Genomic DNA, 22,444 nt, shown 5'->3' with positions numbered 1-22,444 from the left:
TATCCTGCTTTTAGTTGGCATCGTGGTGTGCCTGGTTTTGTAGGGGTGACACTATGAACCCCAGGACTGCATTGTTGATTTATCTCTGTGTGACGTTTCCTTTAATTTTATGTATTAAATTAAATGGGGCGTTACATAAAAAAATTTAAAAAGAATTATCTCAATTTTCGTACCTTTTCTTTATCTCGTCTTTTGTTTTCTTGCAAATCAGTCCCCTGTGTTTCTATGAAAGGAAACACACAGTACGTTAGGGTTCTATTTTTTACCCTACTTTCCAAGACGATTGAAAGCTTAATATCAGCACTTTCTGTCATCTTCTACTTATATATATATATATATATATATATATATATATATATATATATATATATATATATATATATATATATATATTTGTTCTGAATATTGTAAAACGATTTTTTTTTTAAATATCTACCTTACATAGTCATTGTCATGGTTTTGCAACAAACCATTACCATTCATTTTTTTATATCTCTTGGCCTCCTTATCTTCACTCTTTCCTTCTTTCACTATTCAATTTCCTCCTCATATATAAAAAATAATATTATTTCTATATGTTCAGATTGATCAATAGAAAAACGAACAAACTACCGTACCTTCCTACCCTTTTAACAATAGGGACATGACAATGTTGCCAAAAGTGCATTTTATTAGGATGGTTTATTAAATATTCAATAAAAAGTATAGCATGTTAACATGTGAAAACTCATAAGAATACAACATATGGTTAACACTCTAATTCCATTTACATAATGATCCAGAAAAAAGTAAAAAGTTAACAGTGCTCAAATAAAAAATAAGAGGTAGAGAATTCTCTTAATTCAAAGTAAATAATACTAAAGTCAAAATAATTTTATTCCTTGTGGGAGTTAACATTTTAATTCATTGGTGTATAGATTTTTTAGCACAAAATATATGACAGATTGGATTATCATATTAGGGAGATGTATTTATTTGGGTCCTTACATCGAAGGGTTAGTCTTATTTACTGAGTTTTTCTTTTTAAGTTATGGTAATTATTGAACTAACAATTGTTCCTTCATTGTAAGTTTTATTGGAAGTTAATAATTATGATTACTCATGATTACCTAATTGTTTGGTTTTGTTTCATTCATAAGAAACTCAACTCCGACACGAAGGACTTTCTACAAAGGTAATGTTACATAACATCCAATTAGTATATAACAATTATGACTAACATCTTTTCAATTTAACTAGAGTTGTGGCAACATCAAACCAATTACTACATAGGAGATAAAAAAAATGTTCAATTTATAACTTTGAAAGGTTAGGAATCACACCTATAATTTAATTATTTTGTATAGAAGTTATATGTGAACTTAAATTTTCCCTTTATTTTAGTGTAATAGGTTGAATAGTTCTTTTGGATGTAGATATTATGAGATGCATTGGATTAAAACTATAATTAAGACATGAATCGTTGGTGATTGGACAAAAGTATGTAAAAACTTATAACTTGTTCATGAATTGTATATTTTTGTGAAACTTTACACATGCTAACATTGTATTACTATTTTAGGACTACAATATGCGTCCCCATTGTCAAAAGATGACATGTCAAAAATAAGATGAGAGTGATCAACTTATCTCTTCAAACATTTACTAGAAGATTAGATTTTATGTAGTTTTTTCTTTTCATTTTGTTATCCTTTGTATTATGTACTTTTGACTGTGTTATATTTTGTATGAACTACGTAAATGAACTATATATTAGAAAATGATTACTCAAATAATACTAATAATAATAAAAGTATAAAATGATATAATAATAATTATTAAGATAATAAAAACACTAAGACATATATATATATATATATATATATATATATATATAAATCAATGAATATTAATAAAAGATCAACAATTATAATCGATCGAGTGCAGTAAAGGATCTCCGAACCTTATGAACACCACTGTCTTAAAGATTATATAGAAATGAAGAACACTTTTTAGAGAACTCTAGTGTTTATTGTTTCTATTATTGTCTCTTTCCCCATGCACCTAGGTGGTATTTATAGGTAGTAAAGGGAGACAAAGAAGTAAATAGTAATAAGAATATAACCGTTAGCCATAAAAAAATGTCTATAAAAACATGAGTAACAGTAAAATTTTTATTTTAATTATTTATTTTTTAAATTATATTAAAATATTTCTAACACTATATATATGGTGTTCTTGATTTGTTTTTTGGTTTTCAAGTTTTGGTGTTACGTTAAAACCAACAAAGAACAAGATATTAAAAAAACTGTTAAATTTATATTTGACTATGAATTATTAACTGACGTAAATTTACTTCTGGCTGTAAATTTTGGTGCTAAAATGTGGAAAATACAAGCCAAAATTTACATTTGACTCCTTGATACCACATGTACTTTTACGTTAATCAACTTTGCATCAGACGTAAGTTTACATTTGGTATTTTACAATACGTAAATTTATGTCTTTTGAATCTACGTTTGACCAAAAGCTTTTTGTGCTGGTGGTGACATAGAATCAGCAATTACATGTTCAATTGCAAGTCAAACTTGTCTAGAACCTCCAAGAAATTTATGAGAAATATTCAGTTACTCAGCAATTTTTTTTAGTGACAAATGTTTGTTGTTAGTTTTTGTTAGTGAGAGAGTTGAACCATAGCATCTCACACCTTTCTTTCTAAATTTATCAAATCAATTTTATTTTGTCAAAATTGTTAGCAGGAAGAGAGATCGAATCTATGTATTGGGAATAATTCAAGTCTAAATCAAAGTTCTACATTGAATAAAATAGAAAAAGTCAAACACTATATAAGAATAAAGGTCAATAACATTATTGTCTTAAGATTTTCGGTTAAAATTGGTGTCAAATGTCTTATATGTATAAACCAATGTCATATTTTTTTTATCAACAAAGAATAAAATTAAATCAACAGAGCACTTGAGGGGTGCTCTAACCTTTATACAAAAAAAAAAAAAACCTTGTATGATTTGATGCATTAACTTAGAATCATAACATCACCGGCCACAACCCAACTAAAACACTTGGTCACAATCTATAGAAGCATTATGATTCACAAACAAAAAGGATCATAAGTGAGCATCTGTATCAGATAACCTAACATAATATATACTAGACACTAACAGAAACCAATGTCATATATACATAACCATAATCTCTCAATAACCATAACTCATATCATGAAATATAAACTCAATACCACGACTTAACCCTTCATGTTGAACTATAATGTTATTTAATGAGTGATGTTTACTTTTGAAACTATGTTCTTATAGACAAACTAAATCCCTTTGTAATGTTTAAATACATATATATGTCAATCTCCTGAATTAAACCAGGACACAGGACCTATGCTGCTAGCTTTTACAAGAAACAACTTACTCTGAATCATTTGATAGCAACCTATAAAAAGCCTATGGTGAGTTGGTTAAGTCTCAAACCATATATCCATTCTTCCACATCTCATAATATTTTAGTTACCATTTGAGTGGTTTTGTTTCAAAGTTGGTGGATTCAGGTCTCTCTGATCAATGGAGTAGATGGGAGGAGGGGCAGGAATATCCATGCACATGAGGTTCAGGGCTGTCACTGAAAAAACTGTATGCATATGCTGTTCTCCCCCAGAATTAGATTAGAACACCAAACCTAAATTTATTTCAATCATCCAAATAGTTTGTAACTAAACCAGAAGTTTTATCAGAAAAATGTATTAACCCTTTCTACCTAACTTTTTCTTTAACATGTGAATGTTACTGAATATGTAATTTGATAAGCCTTATTCTTATAATACTCATGAATTGTAAGACTGGGAAGCATTTACTATGATCGATTATTTGTAGGTATTTGCAATGCCAGAGGCATTTATAGGATGTTAGATTTATAAGGAGGGGTATCACTAGAGAGATACAAACACAAATGAGACCTGAGCCAAACCACATAAGGTATTAACACCACTTCCAACCCAAAACCTTAAGACAATAGGTTTATGGGTCTTTATTCTTATATAGTGTTCTACTTTCTCATTTCTAGTCAATGTGAGACTTAGACTCACACTTGGATTCCTAACATAGGATATTTTCCAGATGTAGGAGCCAGTTACTTCCTTTCTAGACTTCCTGGCTATTTTGGTAAGCTCTTTAGATGTGTAACAATACTTGTGTTTTTTTTTTTTTTTTGCTTTTTTGTTTTGATATTAATTTGTAATATATGCAGGGGAATATCTAGGGTTGAGTGGAGCACGTTTGAATGGAGCAGAAATAGCAGCATGTGGTTTAGCCACACACTTTGTGCCTTCAACAGAAAAACTTATATTCATCTATCAAAATACTTCCATAAACAAAACATAATGTTACACTGTGATTTATGATGTAATTTTTAAGAAACATAATCCAAAATTCGTTGTTGTTTTTGTGTAATAGAAGCTAAAGTCATTGGAAAATGCTTTACAAGTTGTTAATTCTCCAAATGTTTCAACAATCACTGCACTGTTACAAAAGTTCACTGACAAACCAGATGTGAAAGAAGACAGTCCTTTTAGGAGGTGAATCAGGAAAAATTATACATGGTTGTTTTCTTAGAGATTTTGTGTTTTATGAGAATTGACACATTAATATTCTTGTCATGAAATAAAAAAGATTAGAAACTATAAACAAATGCTTCTCGAAAGGGACTGTGGAAGAAATAATTCAATCCTTGGTAAGTATTTGTGCAAACATTTTGTATTCATTATATGTTGAAGAATAAGTATATAATATTTTGACTCATATGTTTATAGGAACGTGAATTACAAAATGGAGCTGAAGAATGGATAAGAAATGCATTAAGCTACATGCATACGTCTTCTCCTACTTGTCTCAAGATATTTTTAAAATCAGTAAGTATAATAGAAAAAAGATATAAATTATAGTAACTGAATTCAATGTTGTACAAATATATATATATATATATATTTATATATATATATATATATATATATATATATATATATATATATATATATATATATATATATATATATATATGTTCTAATTTAAACAATGATTTGATGCATTTCAGATCAGGAAAGGAAGGGTAGAAAACATTGATCAATGCCTTTATAGAGATTATAACATTGCCTGCCACTTGGCAAGAAGAAGTTTTGGCAATGATTTATATGAGGTAAATATTTTAGCAATAAAGTTCCTCCTCCTCCTTAATATATATATCTATATATATATATATATATATATATATATATATATATATATATATATATATATATATATATATACACGTATATAATTTTTTAAATATGTATGATATTATATTAGTAGGTGATAATATTATAATGATATTAAGTTAATATATAAATTAAAATTATATTTATTAAAAATAAAGTGAAATATATCAGAACAAATAAAAGAATAACCATTGATAAATAAAGAAGAAGAGAAGAAATAAATTTTATAAAAGACTTGTAAAAGTAACGGTCAATTTTTAAAAATTTAATAAATTATTATATTTAAAGGGTAAAATTGGTATTTTGAAATGTGGACACAAAAAGAGAAATCATCTTTATATATTACTAGTGTACACACAGACGCTATCGCGCCTGTGTACACACTTTTTAATGATAGTATATGTTAGTAGATGATAATAGTTTAATGTTATTAAGTTAATATATAAAATAAATTTATATTTATTAAAAATAAAGTGAAATGAATAGAGAAATTAATTGTTGATGAATAAAAAAAGATAAAAAGATAAACAGTTTTATAGAAAATAGGTAAAAATAACCATTATTTTAAATTTTTTTATAAATAATTATATTATAAAGGATAAAATTGGTATTATATAATGTGGACACAAAAGATGGAATCCTCTTTATATATTGTTATAGATTTAAAGGGTAAAATTAGTATTTTGAAATGTGGACACAAAAAGAGAAATCTCCTTTATATATTATTTTAGATACAACTAATGACGGTTTCTTAAATCATATATAGTAGTCTTAGCAATCTAAATATAAATTCAAAGTGGTTTGATATTTACAAGTTTTTACTATATTAAAAGTATTTTTCCCCTCAAAATTTTCAAGAATAATAAATGTGATAGTTATCATAAAATTGTAATTACGTATAGCTATTTATTTTTTCTATAATTACATTACATTCATAAAAAAAAATCATTTGATAACATATTTTAAAGTATCTATACAATTATTTTGTGTTCCTCTAATATTAAATCTTTAATAATAGTATATATTTACTGTAATTTTTTTAAAGGTTATTTATAAGATAATATGAAAATGAATAGAGATTTGAATTTCTATTCATTGTCCTTGTAAATTTGAATTTCTCAAACAGAACTTTTGCATTTCAAACTTTCTTCATATGATGTTGTGTTCTCATTTCCCTACAAAAACATCTTCTAGACTAGATTATCTAAAATCTATTAGTCCTGATTAATTATGGCATTTATGAAGTCCTCATGGACAATGAATTCAAATTAATTAAACAATTTTGTATTTCAACCTTAGCAATAAACGTTTATTCTTACTAATTAATCCATGTTCTTACAAAATTTAACTTTAACGTTACCACAAACATCATAATAATTATGAAGTTTATACATCAATTTCCTTGAAACTTTAGTCAAGATACTCTAATTATAAGTAGAACACTACGCTAATGAATTGCTTCAAGTGAAATTATTAAAAAATGTCTTTAATTTCTTACGTTTGTATATATTTTTATTAACTAGAAATGCTATGTACTAAGAGATACCTAATTATCTTCCATCAGATATTACAAATTTGAAATGCAACCCACGATTTAGTAACCAATCTGTTAAGAGAACAATACCCATCTCACGAAATAAGTAGTAAAGCGGTGCTTAGCAGCTTTGTGTGTCAGTGTGGTCCCTAGGTGTTTGTTTCTTTTCCTGACAAGTGTTAGTTTCTTTTCCTAACCGGTTCTTTTTTCCTCTGTGTATATCTTCTTCTTCTTTTATAAAAGGAGACCATGTGTACTCTTATTCACAATTAATAAGACACTTCTTTTCTTCATGTTTTACCTTTTCTCTGTCGTTCCTTTTTCCTTCATGTTTCTCATTGCTTACATTGAGATCATTAGCGTCATGCATATTGAATTCAACAAGGTCATGTCAACTGGTTCAAGGAATGTTAAGATGGTATCAGAGCTCTTCTTTTGAAGAGCTCTGCTACGCATCCGCTGCTCTTTCCCGTTTCTTTCTTTTCTTGCTTTCTTGGTTTCTTCTTTTTTTTTTTCCAACATGAGTGCAGAATTGGTGCAGTCTAATACCACTCAACCTGTGCAAACCATTTCTTTGCAAAGTCATCTTTATCTTCACCCTGGAGAAAACCCCGCTGTTCCTCTTGTTTCGCCCCTTCTGGATACCACTAATTACCATTCTTGGAGCAGGTCCTTTGTTACAGCTCTAAGTGCCAAGAACAAGTCAGAATTCATCGATGGCACTGCATCCGAACCATCAAAAGAAGATGCATTGTACCAGGCTTGGAAAAGATGCAATAATATGGTTGTTTCCTGGATAGTGCATTCTGTATCTCCTTCCATTAGGCAGAGCATCTTATGGATGGACAAGGCTGAAGAAATATGGGCAGATTTGAAGAGTAGATTCTTCCAAGGAAATCTTTTGAGAATTTCAGAACTGCAGATGGAAGCATCCTCCTTGAAACAAGGGGATCTTAGTGTTACAGACTTCTTTACAAGATTAAGAACCATTTGGGATGAATTAGATAACTTTCGTCCGGACCCAACATGCAATTGCCCCACCAAGTGCTCCTGTCAGATGGCCTCTAAAATCACTCAGAGGAAAACTGAAGATCAGGTTATGCAATTTTTAAGAGGGCTGAATGATCAATACAACAATATACGATCTCATGTTCTTCTCATGGAACCCATCCCTCCCATCTCCAAAATTTTCTCTTTTGTATCTCAACAAGAAAGGCAGATCATGGGGAATAGTTTCTTTACATCGGTGGAATCAAAAATTAATGCTACTACTGCCTCAAACAACTGCACCTTCTGCGGCAAGAATGGTCATTCTGAAGCCAATTGCTACAAGAAAAAAATGGGTATCCACAGAGCTTTGAAAATAAGAATGTTAAAAATTTTAATGGCAGGAAAGTATGCACACATTGTGGAAGGAATGGTCATACTGCTGATATTTGCTACAAAAAGCATGGTTATCCACCTGGACACAAGTTCTTTAAAAGTAATTCTGTCAATCATGTTGAGACTAATCAAGAAACAAAAGGTGATTCTGTGCAGAGCTCGGCTGACCAGGATTTCAGATTATCCCAACAACAGTACCAAGCTTTGATGACTTTATTAAAGCAAAACAATCTTGAGGACAATAAAAATGTTTCTGCAATCAATCAAGTTGGATCCATCACCTCCTGCAACTCATATTCAGGTAATCGTGTTGTCTTCATCAATTCATGTAGAGGTAAAAGATTGTGTAATTGGATCATAGATTCTGGAGCCACTGACCACATATCATCTTCTCTTACAAATTTTATTTCTTATAAGGAAATTCAGCCTATTGTTGTTAATCTTCCTAATGGCACCAAAGTTACAGCTACTTGTGCTGGCACCGTTAAGTTCCATACCAATTTTGTTTTAAAAGATGTGTTGTATATACCCAATTTTGCCTATAATCTTATATCTATTTATAGATTGATTTCTGATCTTAAGTGCAAAATTGAATTTGCCTCAAATTTCTGCCTTATACAGGACCAAAAAACAGCCGAGAAGATTGGTATAGCTAGGTGTTCTGATGGCCTCTATGTGCTTGATTCTCACAATGTTGGAGTTAATATTGTTGTCCCTAGCAATACTGTTTGCAAGAATAATCTTTGGCATATTAGATTTGGACATTTATCTGCTAATAGGCTGTCTGTTATGAAAGACAAACATTGTTATATTCAGTACAAAAATGTTGATGATTGCGCTGTTTGTCATATGGCCAAGAAAAAGAAATTGCCTTTTCCTAATAGTTTTTCTCATGCTGATAGATCTTTTGATTTAATTCATGTTGATATTTGGGGTCCTTGTTCTTATTCCTCTTTAGATGGAGATAGGTATTTCCTCACTATAGTTGATGACTGCACTAGATTCACTTGGATATATTTGATGAAAAACAAAGCTGAAACACGTGTTCACTTAGTAAACTTTGTTGCCTATATTAAAACTCAGTTTTCCAAAACTATCAAGATTATAAGATCAGACAATGGACCTGAATTTAATATGATCAATTTCTTTAATACAGAAGGAATTGTGCATCAAACAAGTTGTGTTGAAACACCTGAGCAAAATGGGATTGTTGAGAGGAAACATCAACATATATTGAATGTTACTCGTGCTTTGATTTTTCAAGCTAACATTCCTATGAGTTTTTGGAATTATGCTGTCATATATGCTGTCTTTTTAATAAATCACATTCCTACCCCATTTCTAAATAATTCTTCTCCTTTTGAAAAGCTATACAACAAAACAGTTGATTTAAGTCATGTGCGTGTGTTTGGATGTTTGTGTTATATATCCACCTTAAATGCTAACAGGAAGAAGCTGGATCCTCGTGCCAAACCTGGCCTTTTTCTTGGATTCAAGTCTAATATGAAAGGTTACATTGTCTATGACCTGCATACACATGATATTAACATATCTAAGAATGTTATTTTCTGTGAAAACCAGTTTCCTAATATCAAGCATGAGATTGGCAATTCCACACAAACCAATTTTTCTAATGATCACAACTTGAATATCATGCATGATTTTCCTGTAATTGATGCTAATGCTATTATTGAAAATAATCCTACTATAGATAATCATATTGATAACCAAGCTTTAGAGCCTGTTATAGATAATCAGATTGATAACCAAGCTTTAGAGCCTATCGTTGAGCAAACTAATGTTCGCAGGTCTACTCGACCAAGAGTTCCCCCTGCATACCTTAATGATTTCCACGTTAACAGTGCTTCTTCTGTGAATTTCAAAGTTAGGCATCCCATAGAATCCTATGTTTCTTTTGCCCGGCTTTCTCCATCTTTTAAACAGGTCATTCTCTCCATTGATGCCAATCATGAGCCTGAAACCTATGAATTAGCTTCTCAAAGTGAGCACTGGAAAAAGGCCATGCAAGAAGAACTTGCAGCCCTAGAAAGGAACAATACCTGGACCATTACCACTCTTCCAGCTCATAAGACTGCCATTGGATGCAAATGGGTGTACAAAGTCAAATACAATGCTGATGGAACAATTGAGAGACACAAAGCCCGGCTTGTAGCCAAAGGATACACACAACTAGAAGGTTTGGATTATACTGAAACTTTTTCTCCCGTTGCTAAAATAACCACTGTTAGATTATTATTATCTCTTGCTGCCATACATAACTGGCCTCTGAAGCAACTAGATGTAAATAATGCCTTCTTGCATGGAGACTTAGATGAAGAAGTGTATATGAAACTTCCACCTGGGCTCAACTGTGACAAAGAAAATCAGGTTTGTCACCTTCAAAAATCTCTTTATGGTTTGAAATAGGCCAGTCGACAATGGTACTCCAAATTATCTGACTTTCTTCTTAAACATGACTACAAACATGCAACTGCAGATCACTCATTATTCATAAAAGCTTCTAACTCCAATTTTACAGCACTGCTTGTTTATGTTGATGATGTGATCCTTACAGGAAATAACATTTCTGAAATCACTCACATCACTGCACTTCTTGATCAAACCTTTAAAATTAAAAACCTTGGTGATCTAACCTTTTTCCTTGGTTTCGAGGTGGCAAGGAATAGCAAGGGCATTCACTTGAGTCAGAGAAAATACACTTTAGATCTTCTCAAAGACACTGGAATGCTTGCTTCTGCTCCTGTTGCCACTCCCATGAACTTCTCCAAGCGTGTTGGAACCAGTACTGGAGAGCCTCTTGCAGATCCCTCATCCTTTAGAAGATTAATTGGGAGACTCATATATCTTACCAATACTCGGCCGGATATCACCTTTGCCGTTCACCACTTAAGCCAGTTTGTCTCTGCTCCTACTACACAACATCATCAAGCTTCTTTACGCATCCTTCGATATCTCAAGCAAACTCCTGGACAAGGAATATTCCTTGCTGCTAATAGCCAACTTCAGTTCAAGTGCTTTAGTGACTCTGATTGGGCTGGTTGCCCAAACACAAGAAGATCTGTCAGTGGATATATTGTGTATCTCGACCAATCTCCCATCTCCTGGAAATCAAAGAAGCAACCTACAGTATCCAGAAGCTCTTCTGAAGCAGAATACAGAGCCTTGGCAGCAGTTACCTGTGAAGTGCAATGGCTATCTTACCTCATGACAGATCTACACATCCATCATCATCAACCTTCCATCCTCTATTGCGACAATCAATCAGCCATACAAATAGCATCAAATCAAGTCTTCCATGAAAGAACTAAACATATAGAAATTGATTGCCATATCATTAGAGATAAAGTCCAGCAAGGCGTCATCAAACTTCTTCCAATTTCTTCAGATTTACAACAAGCCGATATCCTTACCAAAGCATTACCTCCTTATGTTTTTCATAAATTTCGTTCCAAGCTGGGAATGATAGACATCTATTCCCAGCTTGAGGGGGGCTGTTAAGAGAACAATACCCATCTCACGAAATAAGTAGTAAAGCGGTGCTTAGCAGCTTTGTGTGTCAGTGTGGTCCCTAGGTGTTTGTTTCTTTTCCTGACAAGTGTTAGTTTCTTTTCCTAACCGGTTCTTTTTTCCTCTGTGTATATCTTCTTCTTCTTTTATAAAAGGAGACCATGTGTACTCTTATTCACAATTAATAAGACACTTCTTTTCTTCATGTTTTACCTTTTCTCTGTCGTTCCTTTTTCCTTCATGTTTCTCATTGCTTACATTGAGATCATTAGCGTCATGCATATTGAATTCAACAAGGTCATGTCAACTGGTTCAAGGAATGTTAAGACAATCTACAAAAGAAGTAGAAAACCCCTTCATTATACCTTATAATCATGATCAAGACCTGAAAATAACAAATTCAATTTTGTTTTATTATTCGGTGTCTTTTCTCTAAAGATAATATTATGTTGGTTGCACCAAATTGAACAAGTCACAACAAGCTAATCAAATTTGAAAGATCCCACGGATCATACAAAAAATGACACATTTTTTTTCTTTTAAACTTTCTCATTTCATATGCAAGTAAAAACAAAGAAGGTTGAAAATAACGCAAGCTAATCGATTCCGACGACATCAATTACATATTAATATTTTTATTAGATTTAATTAATTAATTTTATTATATACTTTAAAATTAATATGTAACTTATAACAATTAAATACCTATAAATATATTTTTATCATTATATTAAATTAAATAAATAAAATAATTAATAAAATAGATACAATGTTTTATTAATATACAATGTTTTATAATGATGGATCTATGTTTTTTTTATATGTGATATTTGGTTGTGTTTTTTTCATTGATAATTTATTTTGTGTAAATTTAAAAGGGTTGTGTAATCGATGCAATTTAGAAGGATTAAAAAAATCATGTTTTTATTGGAATACATATATGTCTAGGGGTGGCAATTAGGGCTTGGTCCACAAACCTGCGAAAAAAAAAGTGCGGCGGGCCAGAGTAGTGAGCCTACAGGTCCGCAGTGGTCCGGTCCGCATAAGTCTGCAGTCCATGCGGGCTGGCCCGCAAGCCCGCATAAAAAAAAACTTGCATTTGTATATTAATTACTTTTTTTATGGACTCTTGCATTAACGTTTCAAATTCTTGTATAATTGAAAAAGACAAGTATTATGTATTTTTTTAATGTGCTAAAACTTAAAGAATACATTCTGTATGTCATAGTATGAACATGACGAAGATGTTGAATTATCAATTTATCATCCAATTCTCTAAAGTCTTTACTTAATTTTGTGAACTTCTTAAAATTTCCCAATTTTTAAACATTGAAAGTTTTATCATAAAAATTAAAAAATAGTAAAATTAAATAAATAAATAAAATAAAAAGGCGGGCTACATACATACATACATACATACATACATACACTTTTCATTTTATCATACCCTTAATTATATATTTATTTTTCTTTGTGTGATATTTTTCATCTCAAGGTGTTTCTAAAACACACATTTGATCATTTTTTTAATATTTTTATTTTTATTTATTTTTATCATATAGAATAATTTTTTTGATATTTTTTATATTATTATTTTTATTTTCTAACTCATTATCATATATTTATCACTATAATTGTATAATTAAATTTTATTTACTGTAATCTAATAATTTAATGTAATTGCCATATTTTTTTTATCACCATCCAACATATATTTAAGTTCAAAAAATGAAAGATCTATGTTAAAATTTTATTATTATTATTAGTTTAATCTTTGTTCTCTATGCGATTTTGATCAAGTGAGGTATTATAACTTTTATTAGTGTATAAAAATGAAATTTCATTAGAATTAAAAATTTAAGTAAGGACACATTTAAAATATTTTTTAATTTGAATATTTGTTTTTCTTTTATATTTTTTAAATATTTTAAAATTTTATCAATTACGTTTTATTTCATTTTAAATATTTAATGAATGTTTTAGTTCTCATAAAATTTTATTTGGTATTCTAATTTTAAATGTATATAATTATAATTTCTTTAATATTGAATATTTGATAATATTATATTTTTTTACCATAATTTTTTATTATTTTATAATTATTAATTAATTAACATTGAAACTGTAAGAAAGCGAGAAAATAGATATACATGTATGGGTACCAGTTTATACCCGCTACCCGGTGTAGAATGAGATGAGACACAAATTTGATATCTATTGGATTTAAGTAAAGGAATGTGAATGAATTTTTTCTCTAATATTGAATATGGGATAGCGAAACTCAGTCCCGCTTCGTCTCGTTTCGTTGTCATTTCTAGTCTTTGCGGATAAAAAAACAAAATGTATTGATGGATGTATGATTAAAACAAGTTTTGGTATGCACTAAATTAGGAAATACTTCCTTAAGGAGGACACTTCATTTTCAACATTGCCTTGATATAGTATTTTTGTTAGGTGGTATGCAAGAAAAGGAAAAGAATTTAAATTATCATTAAATTTGATTACTAAGTGATATAGGATGATTGAATGTATCCAAATAAAAATCAATGCACTAAATTAATTTAATTGTCTGCCTAACTTGTCTGCACAATGTTCTTAACGTCTACGCAATCCATTATTTCCTTTGATAATAAATGAACATCACTAAATACACGTGAAGCGTATATATGACTAAACCAGATGTGAGGACCTGTGGAATTAGCAGAAAACATGTCACGTTGAATTTTCATTAAACTATTCAGAGTATGATTCACATGCATATATGTGATTAACGAGACCAAGTTTTTTTTTTTCATTCTTCTTCATTATATTATATATATCTAGAGCAGTTTCTGTGTTAAGGCATGCATCTATTTCCTTCTAAACCTTTTTCATCGGAGAACTATACAGCAACATATGGCTCTCAGTCTCAACTTTCACAAAGAAGCAGACCAGGTTTTCTATATTCTGCCATTAATGCTTTATTTATAAGGTCACTTATAATATATAAAGTATAAATCTTATTTTATAAGTTAATTTTGTAAAGTTGAGTTAAACTTAAAGTTTTTTTCTTAACATGAGTCACAAGTTGAAGTCTATTTTAACGAGATTTATTGTTTGTTGGATATATTCTTTCATCTATTATCGGACCACTTAAAAATGTTTAATCTCACACTCGATATGTATATGTTTCGACGTGAGAATTATGTTGAAAGTTTCACTGATTTAATTAAGTTTAAGTCAATTCTTAACAAAATAATACATTTTTTATTTTGTACATTGCACTTATTCTATATATTAGTTAAGAAATAATATTAACTGGTCCTTGTTATTTTTAAATTTTTCCTATACATTAATAGTTAACAGATAATATTTGATAGTGATGTTTAAGTTCTGTAATTAATAGCACTGATGATTGTTTCTTAGCAATCATTTCGAACAATTGTACTTGTTTGTTGCAATATAAATTAATATAAATTAAGTGTCCTATCCAGATAGATTTATCAAAAATTATTAGTATTTAGTTTTCAATAAAATAGTGTTTTAATAAGAGACTTTAACTAAATATGCAATTTAAATTTAGCATGAAGAGAATATTGTTAAAAATGCATGGTCAGGTTGGATTTCATCTCAATTTCTTTAACTTTAAGTTTCAAGCAGTTAAAACTTGAAACTTTTATTTAGCTTTATTTTGTAAAGATGTCTTAATTAAAGGTTAAAAATGGATTCGGAAAGAAATGGAAAAAGAGAAAACCTTAGGTATAATTTTATTGAAATTCAAACATGAGTTAAAAATTTCATATTAAATAAAAATAAAAAGTTAAATAACACGTAAGAAATTTTTTTTCTCAAAGTATAGAATTTTATAATTTTACCTTAAAAGTGATGTTAAGATATACAATGTTCCTGAAATTTCGGGGAACAAATTCTATAATAACGGTGTGTTTTCTTTCTGTTTGACTATATTCCACCTTTTTAAGGTACTTTTCACTGGAAATTCTTGTGTAAAGACAGTGACTCTGAACAGAACCCAGAAGCTCAATACCCTTAGTTTTGATATGGTAAGTTTTTATGCAATAAATAGATAAATAGTGTAATTATTTATTTAATAAAACTTTCGTTTTTGTTGTTTAATATACTCTTATACAAGGAAAACCTGATATGAAACAAAATTCCTTCCACTCTGGTGTGGAAATTATATTAAATTGACAATATATTCTTTGACTGTACGCAGATTTGTCAAATAAAAAGATATTTACAAATGTATGAGAAAGACCCTTCCGTGAAGCTTGTGATATTAAAGGTAACTATTTTTCTTTTATCAAGTGTTTTTTTTTTATTTCGTTTTTTCTTTCTATTTTTTTAAATTAAATGATTATCTGTATAATTATTTTTCATCTAATTGATCAATAATAGGCTAATGGAAAAGCCTTTTGTGCTGGTGGTGATATTGTGTCGGTAACCGTGTGTTCACTTGCAGGTACAATTTTTTTATGGCCGAAAGTTGTTTAATTTTTGTTATATGAGATTTTGGTACTAATAATAAAATTATATTGATTACTTTATATTTATCATTTAAAGTAAAAAATTAGTGAGTAATTTATTATGGCATGCATGAGTTGATTTTGTACATGAAAGCAGGACACTGGACCACTAGTTTGTTCTTTTACAAGAAACTGCTTACGTTGGAGTATCTTATAGCAACATGTCCAAAGCCCACGGTGAGTGCATTAAAATTATAAATATTAATTACTTATTATCTAAAATTATAAATATCATTTTAGTCGGCTTTTTTGTATTTCAGGGTCTCTTTGACCAAAAAATTGTAAAATAGGGTCCGTTAATTTTTTTTTTCTAAAATTGGGTCAAGTCGTTATGGGGCAGGACGACATTCAAAGTGAAATCGTCCTCCCCATGACCGGTTTTGCTTTTTTTTTTTTTTCAAAATGATGTCGTTACTTCTCAGAACGGTTTTGGTTTAATTGAAAAGTGAAGTCGTCGTCTAACATGGCGACTTCACTTTTCACTTATTGTTTTCAAACTTTTTAGTTTTTTTTTAATTTTTTTTCAAGATTTTCACTTTTAATTATTTTCTTTTTTAAATATTTCAGATTTTCTTTTTCCTTTTTCTTTAATTCAACAATTTTGATTAGTTTTCTTATTTTTTTTATTTTTCAGTTTTGATCATTATTTTTTTTTCAATTTTTGTTATCTGTTCTTATTTTTTAAAATTTTTCAGTTATCATTTTTTTTTAATTTATAATTATTTAATTTTATAATTTTCTACTAACTTAATTGTTATATTTTAATTATTAATTCAAATTAAAATATATTAATTTAATGTTTATTTTTATTCTATTAATGTTTTTTTATTTTTTATTTTTTATTTTTTTAATAAATTTAAACTAAAAAATAATGAAAAAGAAAACAAAAAAGAAAACAAAAAAAATGAAAAAGTGAAGTCGTCATGTAGGACGACGACTTCACTTTTTCCAAATGATTAAAGAAAAATAAAGAAACCGGTCTGGGGGAGGACGACTTCATCTTCAATGTCGTCCTCCTCCCTGACGACTTGACCCATTTTTGCAAAAAAAAAAAGTAACGAACCCATTTATACAAAATTGATTAGAAATTGACCCCAAAATACAAAAAAGCCCATTTTAGTCTCTAAAATTATTATATATTTTAATCTTTACTTTTGTGATATTAAGATTTAGAATAATTTTGAATTAGTAACGTGGAAAGCTAAAATGATATTGGTATATAATTTTAGACAATGTATATGTAATTTCCCCTCTCAAAAGACTCATCCACATATCTAAGATTGAGTCTAAATTTTATGTTAAGTAAAAATAAAAAATAAAAAAATTAAATTTCATCATTTTAGAATTTATCTCTACTAATCCATATCTTACATATATAATGTAAATTTTTTTGTTTCGTTAATTAATAGAAAATCTACACGGTTTTGAAATCAGGTCTCTCTCATCAATGGAATAGTCATGGGAGCTGGAGCAGGTCTATCCATGAACACGAATTTTAGGGTTGTCACTGAAAAAGCGGTACAACTTCTCTTCTTAAATATATATATATATATATATATATATATATATATATATATATATATATATATATATATTGTATAATTCTAAAAAAAAATTATATATTTGTTCATTATATGTTTGTAGATATTTGCGATGCCAGAAACATTCATTGGACATGTCCCAGATGTTGGTGCATCCTACTTCCTTTCTAGACTACCTGGCTATTTTGGTAACTAAATATGTTGTTTGTTAATTAATTTTTATTTTTAGACTAAAAAAATTAGGAAGAAATTAATTATATTATGCTGAAAATTTAGATCAATTAGAAATAAAATCAAATAATATATATTGTTACTTTTGGTTGATTTTTTAGGTGAGTACATTGGACTGACTGGTGCAAAGCTAGATGGTGCAGAAATGGTAGCATGTGGTTTAGCTACTCATTTTGTCCATTCACTGGTAAAACTATATTTAATACCTCTTTATTTTATAAATTCTCATGCTGTTAAATTGAAAAACAAATGATTTATAGTAAAATTTTGTGATTAGGATGAATTTTAATACATTGAATTCCTTGGGTTATTTTGAAGTGTGTATTCTTTAGCCAAATAAATTTGTGATTTTATTTTCTTCTTTTCTGTGTAACAGAAGCTAAATACACTAGAAAGTGTTCTGCAAAGTATTACTTCGGATGTAACAATGGCGACACTTATAGAAACATTCACAGATAAAGCAGTTCTGAAGGAAGATAGTTCATTTAAAAGGTAAGTGATGATTATGAAATTATAATTAATCATCTTCTTAAGATTAAATTTGTGCACTTTAAGACTTGAGACATATAATATAATTGACAACTAATCAAAGCTGAATTGTCACTGAAAATAGATTGGAAGTTATAAACAAATGTTTCTCAAAAGGGACAGTGGAGGAAATTATTATATGCTTGGTATGTAAAAATATTAAGATGTGATTTTCTTTTCTTTTATATTTTTTTTTCTAATTTGTGTAGTTTCTAAGTTGAATATATAAGTGTGGGATATCATTTGAATTATGTATAGGAAAAGGAATTGGAAAATGGAGGAGAAAAGTGGATAAAAGATGCATTAAGTTCCATGAGTTCATCTTGTCCCTTGAGCCTCAAAATATTTCTGAAATCGGTAAGTATGATCAGAAGAAAAATGAAATTAATATGCTTAATTATGATCTTTGTGAAAAAAAAAACTATTAATTATGTATGATCAATCGATTAAATACGTTGTTCTTTTTTCTTTTGTCTAATTAGATAAGACTGGGGCGTGTTCAAAACTTTAAACAATGCCTTCATCGGGATTATACCATTGGTGCTCACATTCTTAGAAGAACAGTTAGCAATGATTTTTATGAGGTAATTATTTTGGAACATCTCCATTTAATGATTTGGAAGTTAATTTTTTCTGATTTTCAGTGTACAAAATAGGGTTCGTATTCAAATTTAGGGTTAAATATATCTAGGGTTAAATATGTTTTTGGTCTCTCAAGTTTCAGTGAAATTTAGAATTAGTCTCTTTTTAAAATTTTTGACCAATTTAGTTCTTCATCTTTAAAAATGCGTGAATTTAGTTCTTCTAATATAATTTTGTTAAGTTTATTTGAAATTTCAAACGCGTTTTATGATAATATTTGAATTAACATTGAAGCAAAAATGTGTCAAACAGTATAAATAATTCAAATACTATCATGAAATGCGTTTGAAACATCAAATAAACTTAACAAAATTTGGTTAAAAGGACTAAAGCAACGCATTTATAGAGATGAATGACTAAATTAGTCAAAAATTTTGAAGATGGACTAATTCCAAATTTCACTGCAACGTGAAAGACCAAAAACATATTTAACCCTTAAATTTATTAACTCTTTTTTCTTTGTTTCTTGATTTTATTGAACTGAAACACAATTTAGGGTTCAAGAGCAAGACTGTTTAGCAAAGACAACAAACCAAAGGTATGACTAACTTGTATAATGTGTTATTTTAATTATATAGATTTATTTTGATTATTATGCTGTGTTAATGAATAATTTTACCTTCCTATTTTGCTTTATTAATTAGTGGGAACCATCGAAGTTAGAATTGGTTAGCGATGAAATGGTGGATCAGTGTTTGAGAAATGTTGACGACGAGGATTTGGAGTGTTTGGAACTTTCTGATCATAGATCCAACTCTCAAATTCAAAGCAGATTGTAGACACAACATTTTAGCTCCATTGACAACTTCAAGAATGAAGCAGATTGACAAATTTTTTTTTTTTTTCAATTTCAATAAATATTTACTAAATATTTTAAGTATTTAAATGGGAAACATTGAACTGTGATTTTGTTAAAGTTTTTTTCTTGTATTGGTCGATTCAGATGAATAATACAGAAATTCTTTCTCTTTTTTTTCTCGTGTCCGTTTCGTTTTCCATATTAATATGGTTAAAACCATGGATAAAAATAGAGCACAAATATATTTATCTTCATTTCCATCATTTGTTAGATATGAAATATGTATCTTGTACGCGTTATTTTTGGATATATAGTCGCTATACTTGTACTTACCTTCATATGTATTTTTGTATTATCCTAAATATTGATTAAATAATTCTTTTAAAAAATAATAATACCAAAATGATGTATTATGGATTTTAATTGTTGGGTCTTTCAAGAGATGATCACCGAAGAAATACAACATCAATGAGCATGAGCCTAATTCACACATAAAAAATTGACACCACTCTTAACCCAAAATCTTTGACTCATATTCCCAACATTAACCTCATACGTGATCTTGTATGTATTTCAAACTCAAATATTTTAGATCTTTGTATGTATTAGATAGATAAATTTATAGATGGTGGGTTTTTTCTTTTTCTTTTTTAAGAGGTCATTAGGAAGTGATTATATATATATATATATATATATATATATATATATATATATATATATATATATATATATATATATAAAGTCAACTGATATAAAAATTTACACCATTTTTAAGTTTATGAGTTTTTTTTCTTATATTATTAACTTTATTATTCATATTCAATATAAAATTTAAACTCAATTGAATTATTTTCAACATCGAAATAATCTTTATAACTTATGAGTGTTGGATGTAATTGGGATGAACTTCTCTTCCATCAAATTTGAAGATTAACCCAATAATTGACAAAGAATAACAAAAGTGGTTGCTATCTTTATGCATATAGTAGTAGGTCTTTATACTAAGGGTTGGAGCACCCTAATTTCTTTCTTATATTATACTTTTGACAATAAAAAAGATGAAGTAGACAACGGAATGCTTCTATAGAAGAAGAAATTGTTTGTGAGAAAAAAAAAACATGTTTTATTTGTTAAAACTTGTTTTTAACTTTTTGTATATTAAACAGTTAAGACGTCTGTTTTTAAAGCTCAAATGCATGCATATAAAGAAAATAATAAAAATATCTAGAAAAGTTTAAAATTTAAATTTTGTGTTAGCGTGCAGTGAGTGAGTGAGTCATAAAAACATGTGTTTCATAATCATGTAAGAAATAGTACAAAAATTTCATGAACATGTGATTCATAGTTAGTTCCCAAATAAACCAGTTGGTGAATTTATCCTAAAATAAGATAATTGATCACAACAAGAAAAATATCAAAGTAGTTTTCAAATGTTAATGTCGACTAAATTGCAACTTTATTAAAGTCAGTTTTTCCAACTCAAACCCGACCCAAAATGTTAACTTTCTCTTAAATTTTAAAAACGTAAAATAAATTTTATATAATTTACTTGTTAATAGCACATTCTATGTTGACACTAACTATTTTGAACTAATTTTAATAAATAATTATGTGTTAATGATGGAGACGATCTTCCTAATATTGGACGTCAATAAATAAAGTTGACTATGTTAGTTCTGAAGCTACGCTAAGTATTTTTAACTTTTTTCTAAAAAATATGTATATTAATGTTAAACCAGTTTCGTAACTGACATTAAAAACCAAAAGACTAACGCGCATTTGTCACCAAGAAAAAGTAAATAGTGTTCGATAAAAAAGAATTGAATATATGTATTTTTAAATATGGAAATTTAAACGGATCAAACTTTGAAATAGATATGAAAATCAAAATAGAGATATAAATATTAGGATTGAATATATTTTTTGGTCCTTTATATTTTGGAATTAGTTTATTTTAAAATTTTAAATCAATTTAGTCCTTTATCTTTCGAAATATATGAATTTAGTCATTTTAATCAAATTTTGTTAGGTTTATTTGATGTTTTGTACACATTTCAGGATTGTATTGGAGTTGTTTATACTTTTTGACACATTTTTACTTTAATGTTAAGTCAAATATTATTATGAAATGTGTTTGAGATGTCAAATAAATTTAACAAAATTTGATTAAAAGGACTAAATTCACGTATTTCGAAAGATGAAGAACTAAATTGGTCTAAAGTTTCAAAATGAACTAATTCCAAAATTTACTGAAAGTTAAGGGACCAAAAATATATTTAACCCTAAACATTATTAATCATTGTATAAAAGAAAATGAGGGGCTAAAATCTCTTCATGAACAATAATGATCTTTTATTGACTATTACATTTAATGTATTGTCTACTTTAAAGTTTAAAACTCCTATCACGACATTACTGACCTAATGTGATTTTTGTCAAGAATAGTGGTCTGAAGGTTAAAGTGAAGAAATTTATCTAGCA

General features: G+C 28.6%; 2 protein-coding genes across 2 annotated transcripts; both read left to right on the top strand.

The window, feature by feature from the left end:
* Nucleotides 1–3,575: 3,575 nt before the first annotated feature.
* LOC114180904 (3-hydroxyisobutyryl-CoA hydrolase 1-like) lies at nt 3,576–7,227 on the top strand. The gene is made up of 9 exons (XM_028067198.1): nt 3,576–3,635; nt 3,876–3,899; nt 4,103–4,163; nt 4,249–4,335; nt 4,456–4,576; nt 4,671–4,731; nt 4,811–4,909; nt 5,092–5,193; nt 7,174–7,227. Exons 1-9 carry the CDS (start codon nt 3,576–3,578, stop codon nt 7,225–7,227), a joined length of 669 nt encoding a protein of 222 aa, XP_027922999.1.
* A 7,329-nt stretch (nt 7,228–14,556) lies between these two features.
* LOC114182756 (3-hydroxyisobutyryl-CoA hydrolase 1-like) lies at nt 14,557–20,063 on the top strand. Its single transcript, XM_028069688.1, has 14 exons — nt 14,557–14,633; nt 15,659–15,739; nt 15,913–15,981; nt 16,095–16,158; nt 16,320–16,399; nt 17,657–17,740; nt 17,867–17,951; nt 18,096–18,181; nt 18,371–18,486; nt 18,608–18,668; nt 18,781–18,879; nt 19,005–19,106; nt 19,661–19,702; nt 19,809–20,063. Exons 1-14 carry the CDS (start codon nt 14,595–14,597, stop codon nt 19,941–19,943), a joined length of 1,143 nt encoding a protein of 380 aa, XP_027925489.1. The 5' UTR covers nt 14,557–14,594; the 3' UTR covers nt 19,944–20,063.
* Nucleotides 20,064–22,444: the final 2,381 nt, after the last annotated feature.

Source organism: Vigna unguiculata, chromosome 4 (genome assembly GCF_004118075.2).
Source record: "Vigna unguiculata cultivar IT97K-499-35 chromosome 4, ASM411807v1, whole genome shotgun sequence".
NCBI lineage: Eukaryota > Viridiplantae > Streptophyta > Magnoliopsida > Fabales > Fabaceae > Vigna > Vigna unguiculata.
This window is presented reverse-complemented; position numbering and strand designations above follow the sequence as displayed.